Here is a 13,588-nt window from a genome sequence, read left to right as displayed (position 1 = left end):
ATTTTGGTGTCATCAGCGAATTTAAACAGGTTACTTTCCACCCCATCATCCAGATCGCTGATGAAGAAATTGAACAGCGCAGGCCCCAGGACCGAGCCCTGGGGGACTCCGCTACCCACCTCCCCCCAGGTCGAATATGACCCATCCACCACTACCCTCTGAGTGCGACCCCTCAGCCAATCTGCAATCCATCTGACTGTGTAGGCATTCTTGTACAACCTACATGCTAAGTATTTTTATTTGAATTAAGTATCTTACCCTACCTGATTTCTCCAAAACAAAAATACCAGTACTTTTGGCAAGCGAAAGAAACACAAAACCACGTAAGTTATCAGGGGCTAGCGATTCGACTCATTAAAGCAAACAAACAAGCAAACAAACCACAACTATACTAGCTTTAGGTTCTTTTCAGTCATCGTGAACTTCCTGCTTTGAGCAGGAGGTTGGATTAGACCAATGTTTCCCAACCAGTGTGCCGCAGCGCACTGGTGTGCCATCAGACATGACCAGGTGTGCCACGGAATTTTGGAAAAGTCACACAAATAAATGAATAAATGAACGCTCCGTCTGTAATACTCCTGGGGGGCATGGCTCCAGCCAGTACCAGGCACAACCCCCTCCCCAACTTTGTGGAGCAGCGGCAGCATGGGGCAGGGGATAGCGACTGCATTTTCTGTTGGGGGCAGGGGGAGGGGGCAGCGTGATGCAATTTTTCATCTAAGTGTGCATTGGGTCGGAAAAAGTTGGGAAACACTGGATTAGATGACCTCCAGAGGTCCCTTCCAACCCTAATTTTCTATGATTCCCTTTACATAAAAAAAGAGAGATTCCAATGCTAGTTCAAGAGTTTGCTTTTCTCAATCAGGCATTCTTAGAAGTTTCAACCTTGCTTACCTTTAACTTGTTTAATGCTCTTCAGTGCATATTTCAGTGTTGTCAGGACACTAGATTTGCCTTTAATTCTCTTTTCAGATGGGAGGTGTGCTTTTAGCTCTTGCAATGTTTTCATCAATTCCTTTTGTGTTTTGGCTTTTGTGGACTGCTCACTGCTACAAAATTAAAATAAAGATTTTCATGTTTAAAATATTACACATTAGAGAAACCCAAAGCCTTTTGACATTTGTAACATAACACCAAATACCTTGTTAGAGCTACCCTAATTAGTTTCATAAGTATATGGCATCAAAAACATTTTGGGTTCATAATAACTAGTTACATCACCAAGTTTACCAAATTTAAATTGGCTCATTGTTGCAAACAAAAATAAAATGTTAAACATTAAGTGTAATGCATTTTAAATTTACCTGCATCCACTGGTAGACTGATTATGTTCAGAGTTTGCAATCATCAGGTTAAATGCATTTGAGCTGCAAGAAAAACTCAGGGTGTTAAATAAAGAGTCAGGTGCTGTCTTTAGGTTTAGCTTTAAAATAAACAGTAGAAAATTAAAAAGTTTATGTATACCAAACCAAAGCTTATACCAGGTAAACTGGCAAAAGGAACAGCTTCAGTCTATGGTACATTATGGTCTATCACAATTTAGTAGGCAATAAACGTGGAATTCTAAACTAGGCAAGTTTGTCACTGACATCATTAAATGGAAAAGTTTATCTTGGCTTCATGTCTTACTTCCCCATCATGATAAAAGTGATTCACAAGCTCTTAAAAAAAGAAAAAAAAAAAAGAAAAGAAAAGAAGCCACTAAGTAACAATATCCCTGCAGTTAACCAACTAGACATATTGGCAAGAAAACAGATTTTTGAGAGGCAAGTGTAATTTGAATTTAACACCCTGTTCTGATACAGATTAATATTAGATGCAGTATTTCAACATTTTAGCCTTGGGTTTAATACGCATATAAAATCATATTCTGCATTTTAAATTCAGGATTAAGACATGGAGAGTGGAAATAAGCCATCAACAACCTTCTTTCATGGATCTATTTGCTTTAAGCAGGAAATATAAATACAAACCTTCTTCAGTATATTTCCAGACAGCGGCAACATGCAGGAGGTGCACGCGCACCTCCTGAGAGCGCCGATGCACCCTCCTGACCAGCCGTGCTCACCACTTAGGCGATGGGTGGGGGGAGGGCAGGCAGGAGCACCAGTGCCCCCTTGCAAGCACCAGCCAGGGAATGGAGTGCTGTGCTGCTCCCAGAAGTGGCTGCAGTGACTTCTGGAAGCAGCTGCACCAATCGGTCGTATCACAACTGGCCGCAGAGGACCTCTACCCAGTCACAGGCTGTGGGGAACCCCCCCACTCCAGCCCTGGTTGAGGGGACTGACTGAGGGGGACCCCCCCCCCCGGGGTCACTGACACATGCCCCCCTGACTAAGGCAGCACCAGTCACCCATGTTTCCAGCAATATTTTCATTAGTTTTTCTGCACTGAAGTTACCATACAGTCACATCATCCTGTGTCCAAAAGGAACTGCAGTACTATTTTCTCAAATTAGAAAGAACTAAAAGAATACAATATATTACCTGCCTATTATAGTGTGAAATTGTGAAAGGAAAAAAAATAATAATGAATGTATACAAGGATAAAGAAGACTAAGCATACAAATACAGCAGAACAAGTTACATGGCAGATATTAATCTAACAGTAGATTATACTGTAAGACTTAACATAGAAAAAGAATGGAGATTAAATTGAAATACTACCTTTTATGACAGTCTAAAGATTCCAAAAGCATTGCTGAATCTTTCCCATTTTCATCTGATTCATTGCCATGAGAATCATGCCCACTGGAGTAGTTTTCATTTGTGTCATTTCCACTAAAGTCATTACCACTAGAACCACTGCTCATCTCAATATCCTCCTGAAGAGCATCCTGATGTTGTTCAGGCTTTGTTTGAATATTAGTCTCCTCAGCAAGCATTTGACTACAGTTATTTGCAAGTTCAGAATATCCATTCATTTTGTATTATTGCTTTTCTGAGACTAAGAAATATATTTAAATGATTTCAAGTTGTTGCTCACGGTTCTTCTCCCTCAGTACTACAGCAGAATTCCTGATCTTAATACATCCCACTGAACATGCAGAAATACTTTCAGAGATCAAGAATCAATCAAGTCATATTCATACTTTTTCTCTGCATACAAGATTTGCAGTCTTGGAACGTGAATCCAGGAGCCTAAAAAGGGAGGAGAAAAAAAGTAAAACTAGGTTGAACACAGTTGGCTGTAACATTCAACTTCCTTTAAAATTAAATAATGTATTTACCTGAATATAAGAGCATCCTGAATATAAGATAACCCCCATAATTAGATTCAATATAGGGAAAAGGTATATATTTGTTATAGTTTTCCATGCATACAATTTCACTACTGAAATTTGTCTTGAATTTGTCTCCCTCCCACTGCTTTAGAAGGGAAAATAAAAATCGGGGAGGAGAAAGAGAGAAGGGGTCAGGGGGCCCCCCTTGTGCTCTACTCCCCCCAGCTTTTTGCCCCTCCTTACTTTCAGACACTGCTCTCCCTGAACACATGGAAGTGAGGGGCAAATCTGAAAACACTGACTTTGAAATAAACGTGCTTCTAGTATTTAGTTCATCCAGAATTGATGCATTTTTACCTTTTTTGAAACTGCTACAAGTTTTAGCACAGGTACTCCATAACATATTTAAGCTTTTGCATTTTTGCATCTACACATATGTAAAGACAAATTATATGTGATGTTAGTCCAAAGCTGAAAGGCTCATGATTTACCACACAGTTCAGCTGGGATGGGCCACAGCAGAGTCAACAGCATTTCCAGTCATAGTGACCCCACAGGTCATCACTACTCAATATGTGTGTGTAACCATACTCGTTTAAAGGATCCATGTGCTACTTATCGCGCCACTCATGACTGAAACTTGATGTTTTAGTCACGAGTCCTGGGACCCTCCAAAATATATATGCAAATGAGGTGCAGGACAACCTGGAATGGCTCTACCTCATGGCAGGTGCAGCCACACTAATCAATCATACTCAACAGGCTGAGAGAAGGGCTGATACAAGGATTCTGAGTGAATTGTTTGGGGCCCTATTTGGAGATGTTTGCCAGACGTTTAAAGCTAGTGAAGCAATAGGTATCATGAGAAATTGGAAAGAAAGGTACAGTTCAGCTGTAGAAGTCAAGAGGAAGTTGATGTGTAATCACTGTAGTGTCTCACCATGACATGAAAGAGTTAGAGCTGAGGGAGACTGAGCACAATGGGCACTACCACACAGCTTCTTCAGATAGACTGCATGGACCTATCTTTGTGGAATCCAGAGCCATGTGCATTTTCTTTCAGGGATCCAGAATGGAGGTAGAAGCAAGGAAGACCCTATACAAGAAGAAATGGACATGAGGCAGGGGGATGCCAGACATCCACCTGTTCCTGCAGGCGTGGTACACAAGCCAGATCTGCAAGTTGGTATCTGGGCCAGAGACCAAAACAGCCTGTCTCATCAAGTATTTTGCAGGTCACCTCCTGAGACAGTGGCGGGTATATGCACCAACCAACAGGAAACCAGGGACCATGGAACACCCCTGGTTCTATAGGGTCCTGAATGAGTACAGGTTACAAAAGGAAAGCCCGGTGACTATGTCAACTATAGAAGAGACAGGAGGCAGGCTATTGACTGTAGAGCTGCTTCCCAAAAATGACTGCCAGGCTGTCTGGGACCAGATATTCCACAAGGACCTACAAAAGGAGCACAGAGAATTGAACTGGCTAATGGCTCACTGCGCACTCTCAATGAGGGCATGGAGACACAGAGGGGCAAGGGACTTGACCCACCTGCCCCAGGGAAAATCTGCCAAGGTACAACAGAGACCATCGACCACCTCCTATGGCTCTGTCCCTACATCAATGGTGTGTGGGAAAAGGTAAACTGGCTCCGCAAAGAGGTGACATGAGTCAGGCTGATGACAAGGGAGGCAGCGCTGTATGGACATTTACTAACCAACCTGCTTCCACCAATTTGTGTCCAGCATCAGCAACGCCCCATGAAACTGCAGGCACCTACTGATGTACAGACACATGCAGCTTGAGGAAACAGACCACATTAAAATGTTTCTGAGGGAACTTCAGTCCAACTACCCGAAATCAGTGGGAGAGGATGGAGAAGATGCAGCCAACTCCACCTAGCAAAAGGGACACTCGGCAAAGGCTGTTCAAAGATACTCCGAGAGGCGGAGGGGTCAGGGATAACGAAGGCGACAGCAACATAACCAGACCTTGAGACAGCGATGATGATAGCAGCAGTGGCAGCAACAGCAAAAGTGACAGCAACAAGGACAGTGAATGAGCTGAGAACATAAACCCCAATACCGGGGCGAGAACTAAGAGATTGTGTTAGGGAAAGGACTGTGGGAACATCTATTTTAATGGGTGTGCAGGCTTTAAATGAAGTTTAAGGTATGAAGGAAAGCTTATGCTGTGTATCTATATCTCTATAGAGATCTCTATGGATACAACTATCTAGAATCATTCTTAAAAAAAATTTGTGGAAGGTTCTGATCAGTATCTTGGCCTTTTTGGCAAAGATCATACCAGATGAACACTTAAGAAATATTTGGGGAGTACTACAGAATGGTATATGATGGTGAAGAAGATGAGAGAAGTCTTCAGGAAGGAAGGCTGAAGATGTGCACAGAGAAGAACAAGAGAGCTCAGAGAGCTGCAAAGAAAGATGCAGGAGCTGCTAAAATAAGTTGCAGAAGGAAGACAGGTATGAGAAGAACTAATGCAAGAGATAAAAACTTGGGTTAAAAGAAAAGATGAGAGAAAGTATTCTTAACACAAGAACCCTGTGTAGGAGAAAATGAAGAGTGGTTCCAATATTTTGACAAGACGAAAGGCAAGAAAGAGCTTAAAGTAATACAGGAAGGTGATGGTGCCCGGGGGAAAAGCAGGGGGAGGTGTTGGAGGTGATGAGATTTTATGAAGAGCTATACCAGAAGGAAGAAGTAGACAAGAAGATGAAAGATTTCTTGGAAGAGACTAAAAAAAAATTAGAGGATGAAGAAGAAAAGATGATGGAAGAAAAGATGAAAGAAAAGATTAGGAAGTGGAGGAGTGTTTAGAAACTTTTAAAAAGAGGGAAATCACCAGGAGCAGATGGACTGCCAGTGGAATTTTACAAGGAATTTTGGGCATGGGTAGGGAGGGATATAGTGGATGTTTTTAAGGAAATGGGAGAGGCAAGGAAAGATTTTACAAGAGGCATTGCGATCTTACTCTTTAAGAAAGGGGAGAAGAAACTCCTGAAAAACTGGAGTCCAATTACACTCCTTAATATGAAGTATAAAGTTAATGACCAAGATGCTGGCTTTGAGGACGAGGAAAAACCTCCAGAGGATAATAAATGGAGACCAAGTATATGCTGTACCAGGTAGAAAGATCTCTGAAACCAGAGTGATCAGAGATACAGTCCCAAATTGGACAGAGGAAACCAAAAACAATTATAGCAAGCCTAGACCTAAAAAAAAAAAAAAAAAAAGTATACAACAGAGTGAATCATGATTGTGTATTCAAAGTGGTAGGAAAATGAGGTTCCCAGAGAAACTTATATGTTGGATAAGCTATTATATGGAGAAGAGTTAAGTCTAAATTAATGGGCACCTAAGGAGCTACCTTTAAAATCCATGCAGGGGTGTGACAATGGTGTCCCTTGTCACCACTATTTGTGAGTGGCATGGAAGTGTTAGCACAAAGAACAAGAAAAGACAAGGTTGTAAGTGGAGTAAAGGTACTGGGAGGAAGAAAACTAAATAGACTGAAAAGCACCATAATGGGAGCAGGGAACTGGAGGGACTTGGAGAAGTTGGGTAATATAGCACAGGAAAAGGTGATGGCAAGGTTAGAACAAATATTTTAGTTGTGGTCCGGGAAGGATACTGTCCTCTGTCAGACAAGTGGTACTGGTCAAGGCTCTGCTATTACCAATTAAATTCTACCTATGGGAACTGTAATTCCACCAACATGGCAGCAGATAGCAGAAGTACAGAGGGAAATGCATGTTCTTTTGGAATGCCAGAAGAGGAAGGTTGGCTAGATCTGAACTTTAGAAAGCAAGAGAGATCGGGGAAATGGCGGCTGCCAGACTTGGGATTGTTCTTCTATTCAAAATATGGAAGGAGAAGGGAAAGAAGCATGTATAACCCAATTTTACACAGCTGCTATTTTGAGGTAATCAGACCTCTGTGAAGAGTCCATGGGTGTGGCAACTAAAGGGGAACATGCTGACCTAGCGTGGATGGCTGTATGAAATCTTGCTGGTGAGACGCACCACACAGATGGGGCTTGACAAGCCCCAAGTGCCCAAGCAAGAGATGCAGGGAAGAAGTAAGTGGGATGTTTTTTGGGAATGTACATATGCAAAGGCAGTGTGGGGGAAAGGGTCTGCTGCTTTCTGAGCGTCACCAAAATAAACCTGCCATTAGCATTGGAGATGGTGCTATATGGACCCATATCAAAAGGGACCTGAGGAAACGTTATTAAGGACTTTATTAGCATGTATTAAAACTAGCCTATGAGAAGTAAGAAAGCTCAAGGTTTTTAAGGGTTTGAAGTTCACTTAAAGAGTGCCTGAAGCTGGGGCTGCATGAACTGAATTACTATATCAACTGGGACTAGGAAGAGATCACAGAGGAAGAGCTGGAGAAGAAGTGGAGGAAAAAGGACTAGACACACTTGTTTCACTAAACCAGAAAGGACTGATAGGCAGAGAATTTCAGGTGCTTTACTGAGGCAACAGTTTTTCATGGGGTTTTGTATGAAGAGAATATTTCTGTAAGGGTTTGTTTTTTTGTGCAAAGTTGATGCATGTTGTTTAAGGATTTAATGTATGCAGTTGTATTTTTTTATAATGTAATTGTTTTTGTGATATGAAGTCTTGGTAAAACAAGGATGCTCAATATGTGTGGCTTTGTACGTGTAGTGGTAAGTGTGTTTAAGTCTTTTTTTTTTTTTTTTTTTTATATAGATGCGCGTGTGCACAAGTTCACAGGAGCCAACAATAAAACATATTCAGTCAAAACAAGATACATATTAAGAATTGATTATTACAGAATAGTCAAAGGTAAAAAACATCCAACAGCAGTCAACTTTAAAAGTTGCAAGTTACAGTGACAAAGAAAGAGTCATGCAACCTGGAAATGAAGTTCATTTGGACAGAAGATACGGGAAACCTGGACAAACCCAGGTACTCTGAACAAATGTTGACATAACATCAGACAATACTCCCCTCAAACCCAAGGCCTGCCACATCACCCCTGCCCCCATAAGTCATTTGCTATCCTCCCCCTCCCCACCCCTATTAAAACATGTAAAGCCTGTATTTTCAAACCTATTTTCATATTTGTTTAGAAACTACCAATGGCAGCAGTGGCTGGGTCCTAGTGCCCATCTTCCTGCTTCTAAACTGGGGTGAGTCAGTCTGGCCCATAGCCAGAAAAGGCTGCCTATGCCTGATCTAGGTCTCTCTCAACAGAATACTTGAGAACCTGCTCCACAATCTTTCCAGGTATTGAGGACAGACTGACTGCTCTGTAATTTTCCAGATCTTGTTTCCCTTGTCTTAGAAGAAGGGCACTAAATTGCTAACCTGGTCTTCCACACGGCACTTGTCATCTGGTAGCTGACCCTATTTGTGAAGACTGAAGTTAAAAAACAAAACTAAACAAAAACTAACACACCCCACTATTTTGCTTTTAACAGAGTTTTAATTTTATATTCATTTAAAATGTAGCTACCATTTTATTCCCCAATTAAAATAATTTTCTTACCCTCCTAATTACTGATTTTCCAGACATGTTACTCTTATTTTGAGCTCTCGGAAACAAATATTATTCATTCCTTTTAGCTGAAGATTTACAAAGGGTATCTAGATTTCAGATGAAGAAAGAATTGGGCATTTAGTTCAACAATCACTACTGACAGCTGTATTTTCTTGCTATTAGATTATTTTCTAGAAACTCAATATAGCCAATTAAAAAGACAAATCAGAAAGTAAGAAATGATTTCCTATCAATATACTGAGGTTATGCAATTTTCAGATCTACTAATCAAGGTCGACAGTATGCCTGTTCATTCATTATGGAGGAAGAGATCAATAGAAGAAGAGTGTTGTTATAGCATAGATGCTAAACACCACTAACAGTTTTGCTGAACTAAAATAAACTGCTATATTGGTCTTCCTAAATTGGAAGACATGGTAAATGCAAGCTTGCTTCTAGACGAAAATCCAATAGCATTTAATAAGTGGCATGTAATCTCCACTGTTCAGCTAGATATTCAAACTAGCAAAAATATACTATGCATCACTACTCAGTGGACACTTTCCAAATTGCTACCTTCATAAAAGAAGTGATAGATCCAAAGAATTGTCTGATACTTAATAGCTACCTAATCACTACGCTACTGCCCTTCCAAAATCATAACTTCTTAAGCTTCACTTCTGCTAATGAAGATAATTTTCTTACAGTTAGCCTTCCTAAGGCATTACAGGCAAGATTTTTGTCCCATGTGTCTCAGCCAATACACCATCAGCAAAGGATTATTTTACATTCTTTACATGATAGCTTGACTGTGGCCAGTTTTGATGCATTTACTTGGGAATTCAATACAACAGATTTAATCCAAAGAAATCTGTTTAGGGATAAGCAATATCCACCGTTTCCTTTTGAATATCTTTTTCCATGTTATCCAAAAGTTTACTTGGAAATACATTTAGGGAAGTTTTTGCTGGATATTTTTAGAGATGTGCTGTCCATATATTGACTATATATATATAAAAAAAAATAGTCAATCTCATGCACTGCTGTCTGAAAGATTTTTGGCCAACACAATCCATGAATGCACCCTGGATGCCCCTCCATCCACCTATCAAAGGGTGATTTGGAACTAAAACCACTCCGTTTTTTCTCCACAGTAGATTTCATTTATAAGAAGTTATACAAAACAACTACTACTTTAAGCTGTGACAACTCTGAGACAAAGGAAGCTAGCCAGTTAAATTCACTGACAGGAGGCAATTCCTCCTATCCATTACAGGGACTCCAGAGGGAAGAATCAATAACAGTTGGAAAATGACATGTCACTAATTTTGATGCACCTCTCCCTGCACTGTGAAAGCCTTTAAAGACAGAGGTTTTTATCCTAGAGGATTCCACTCGAGGTCCTGGTCTTGGGCTTAACCTATTCTCCCCCCACCCCTGGCAAAAAGGGAGGCAGTTTGGTGGTACTATCCTGTTGAGAGATGCCTGCTGCTGGAATCCCCTCCGGAAGCAGGTAAGCTGCATGAGAAGGTAGTTCACTGAGAAGCATATGGGAACTTAAGGAGTTCAACAGGAAATATATCAAGACATCCAGGAAATCTTTAGTAAAAAGTAAAAGATTTGTATAACCCCATGAAAAACCAAAGTATCCAGGATGGAAGAAGCTAGATGACTGAAAAGAAGAAGACTGCAGGGGCCCTGCTAAGAAGCATCACAGCTGTGCTACCTGGAGCCTGGTCATAGACCACCTCACACATCAGGCAGTGCTCCAACCCTCACCCAGATCCCCTATGTATCAAGCTTAGAAAGTGGTAGTGAAGGAGGATGCTTAAAAAAAAAAATACATTTAGTACAGATAGTACCCGTCTGCCAATCTGGCCACCTCCCTGGGAAGCATGCCGTCTTTGACTTTAGCTCCAAGCAAGTGTCAGAGAACAGTTGTAGAGGCTCATCCAGACCTTTATGCTTGTCACATGGTATGTATGACCATATCAGAGGCAACTACATGGTCCAGGGGGCATAGATGAAGGTGTTCAGGACCCATGTGGTAGTCTCATCCTCAACTGAGAATAAGTGCCCAGACAGAGACAGACTAATCTAGAAGATGGATCCATGACTTTAACATTGAAGGCTTAGGTTTCTTCAACCACAACTGTTTTGTTTAGAAGGAAAATAGAAAGTGTCTGGTTCCATTTAACAAAGGGAAACAGTGTCTTTGGCCACTAACCCACACACCTGGGGAGGAGTGTTTTAAACTGTTTTGGGAGAAGGTTGATAGTAGGTGGGGGGGTTCTATCACTTAAGTCAGGAGTAAGAAATAGTTGATTAGAAAAAAAGTCCTAATTTATCAGCAATATTCAAACAGATTCCAGTAGTAATGAAGGACTCTAATCACACATATGGCTCGGAAAACACCATGGCTGGACAGTCCATCAGGTTCCTTAAATGCACTAAATGCAATAGTTTTCCATTCAGAAAGCAGAGGAGGCTAGTAGGATAGCAGCTATTTTAGATTTGATTCTGACAAATAAAAGACAAATTGATTGAAAACCTATAGGTAAGAAGGCAACTTGGATTGAAGTAATAAAAAGTTCATTATTTTAAGGAAGAGAAGGTGTGAGAGCAGCAAAAATAAGAATATTTGACTTCAAGGAAAAAGAAAAACAAGGTAACTTAAACTCAGGCAACTGCCAGGGCCCGCTACAGAAGGTCATCTGATGGATAAAGGAGTACAGGAGAGTTGGCAGTTACTCTGAGCACCACAGCAAAATATATTTATACAGGATGGCTGCTTCCTAAATTAAACAGTATAGATATGCCCATTAGATGCTGCAGGCACGCCAACCAGTTTAATCAACCAGCAGTGTTAGTGTGCCTACTTGAAGTGCCTTGTGGTTGCAAGTACTTTGCTTCCAGTTCACAAGGCAGCTCACCTGAAACAGGGAGGGCAGCAGCGTCAGGCACAGTGGGAAACAGAGCTAAAGGATGAGTACAAGAAGTACACAAAAACATAGGGACAGAAATCAAAGGACTTGTAGCTGGTGCATTTACTGCAGTAATATGGGATGCCTCCAAGCAAAAATGACATCACACATGCCCATCATCAGGACAAGTGTCTTGCAAGAGGAATAACATTTTAATATTGACCCCAAGTAGTATCAGGATGTAACATCCTAAAGTGATGATACTAGGAAAGTCCCAGTAGACAATATATTCCAAATAAATAAATAAATAAATAAATAAAATAAATGATGTTTAAAACTAAGTAAAACATATAAAAAAGGGACCAAAGGGATACCACTAATTATATATAAATATATTTATTGTGTGCTTGCATGCATGCACGCACATTATATATGAAATCTGAAAGCATTAAGAAGAGGAGTACAGTGGTTGTTAGACCTGTTCCTGAGACACCCTTTGTTCTGACTGAGGGCTCATTTTCTCCCACACTGAGTTCACGGTTATAGCAAGTCACAAAGCTTCAATTTCAAGAATAGGACGAAAAGTGCAAAATATATCTATAGGTAACAAGCACATAGAATAGTAGTTGAATTATATTTTTCAAGAGTCTTATTCATAAATTGGCATTTAGAACTCATTTAAGTAGCAAATAATTTTAATTTCCTTATAAACAATGACAATTAAACAAAAAAGCTTACAATCTAGTCCTTGTAACAACTTATTGAAGAATTGTTTCTAGGAAAATTCCTTTTGTAAAACAAATAGCATATAAATCTCTCTCTAGTACAGGAATTTATAGGGCTGAAAAATCTGTAAGCACAAAGCACAAAAATCTGTAAGCACCTGAAAAAGTTGAGTGCAAAAGAGAAATACAAAACTCTAAAGCTCTTGGTTAAGAGGTTCAGAAGAATGCAATAGAGGCATTGTAGGACTCAGTGAAAGAAAGATCCTTTTCAGTCTACAAGCTTACTCAGGAAGCTATATTTGGCATCAGAATTCTAATTTAAAGAACCAGAAAGCTGCATGTCATGGGACTGCCTACTGCTGGCACTGAGATAGGGCAAGGCAGACTTCTGTCATAATTATACCTTTAGGTCAATAAGGGCCAAACCTACCAAGATTCCCCTTATGACATTCTATAAACAGATCAGAGACATATTTCAAGGGACACAAAAAGGAGGAGGAAAACCAGTGAACACAGAAGACCACAGTACGCTCGCTGGTACTTGTCTTTAAGTAGTATACAAAACTCTTGGGTCAGATGCGATATCTTTTATTACACCAACTAAATAGCAGCAAAAAAATTCCTTTCTTTGAAAGCTTTTGGGCACATACACCCTTCATCAGGCTGAGGAGAATTTAAAGATTGTAAAAGACTGGAAGAAGGCCAATGTGGTGCCTATCTTCAAGAAAGGGAGGAAAGTGGATCCAGCAAACTACAGGCCCATCAGCCTGACCTCTATCCTGGGGAAGATCTTAGAAAAGTTTATTAAAGAGGCCATCCTTAATGGACTGGCCAACGCCAACATCCTAAGGGATAGCCAGCACGGGTTTGTTGCGGGTAGGTCCTGCCTGACCAATTTCATTTCCTTCTACGACCAGGTGACCTATCACCTGGACAAGGGAGAAGAGATTAATGTCATATATCTTGACTTCAAAAAACCCTTCGATCTGGTATCCCATGATCACCTCTTGGCAAACCTGGCCAATTGTGGCCGTGGGTCCACCATCATCCGCTGGCTGGAGAATTGGCTCCGTGGTCAGACCCAGAGGATAGTAATTGATGGAAGTCACTCATCATGGTGTCCTGTGACCAGTGGGGTCCCCCAAGGCTCTGTCCTTGGACCCATATCGTTCAACAGCTTC

The 13,588-nt window shown here is 40.8% G+C and overlaps 1 protein-coding gene across 2 annotated transcripts in view; it reads right to left on the bottom strand.

Moving 5' to 3' along the window:
- PER2 (period circadian clock 2) overlaps window positions 1–13,588 on the bottom strand; it is a 64,470-nt gene that overhangs the window by 43,785 nt on the left and 7,097 nt on the right. The window contains exons 2-4 of one of the 2 annotated variants that reach the window (XM_019503677.1): window positions 2,667–3,140; window positions 1,305–1,367; window positions 895–1,049 (exon numbers count right to left, since the gene is read on the bottom strand). In XM_019503677.1, the coding sequence (XP_019359222.1) occupies window positions 895–1,049; window positions 1,305–1,367; window positions 2,667–2,923 (475 nt within the window). In that variant the 5' untranslated portion in view covers window positions 2,924–3,140. The remainder of the gene's footprint in view (window positions 1–894; window positions 1,050–1,304; window positions 1,368–2,666; window positions 3,141–13,588) is intronic. The other variant, XM_019503678.1, reaches the window with a different exon arrangement.

This window comes from Gavialis gangeticus, unplaced genomic scaffold (assembly GCF_001723915.1).
Source record: "Gavialis gangeticus isolate Ggan-Ray unplaced genomic scaffold, GavGan_comp1, whole genome shotgun sequence".
Taxonomy (NCBI): Eukaryota; Metazoa; Chordata; order Crocodylia; family Gavialidae; genus Gavialis; species Gavialis gangeticus.
Note: the sequence above shows the minus strand (reverse complement) of the source record. Positions and strands in the feature narration are given on the sequence as shown.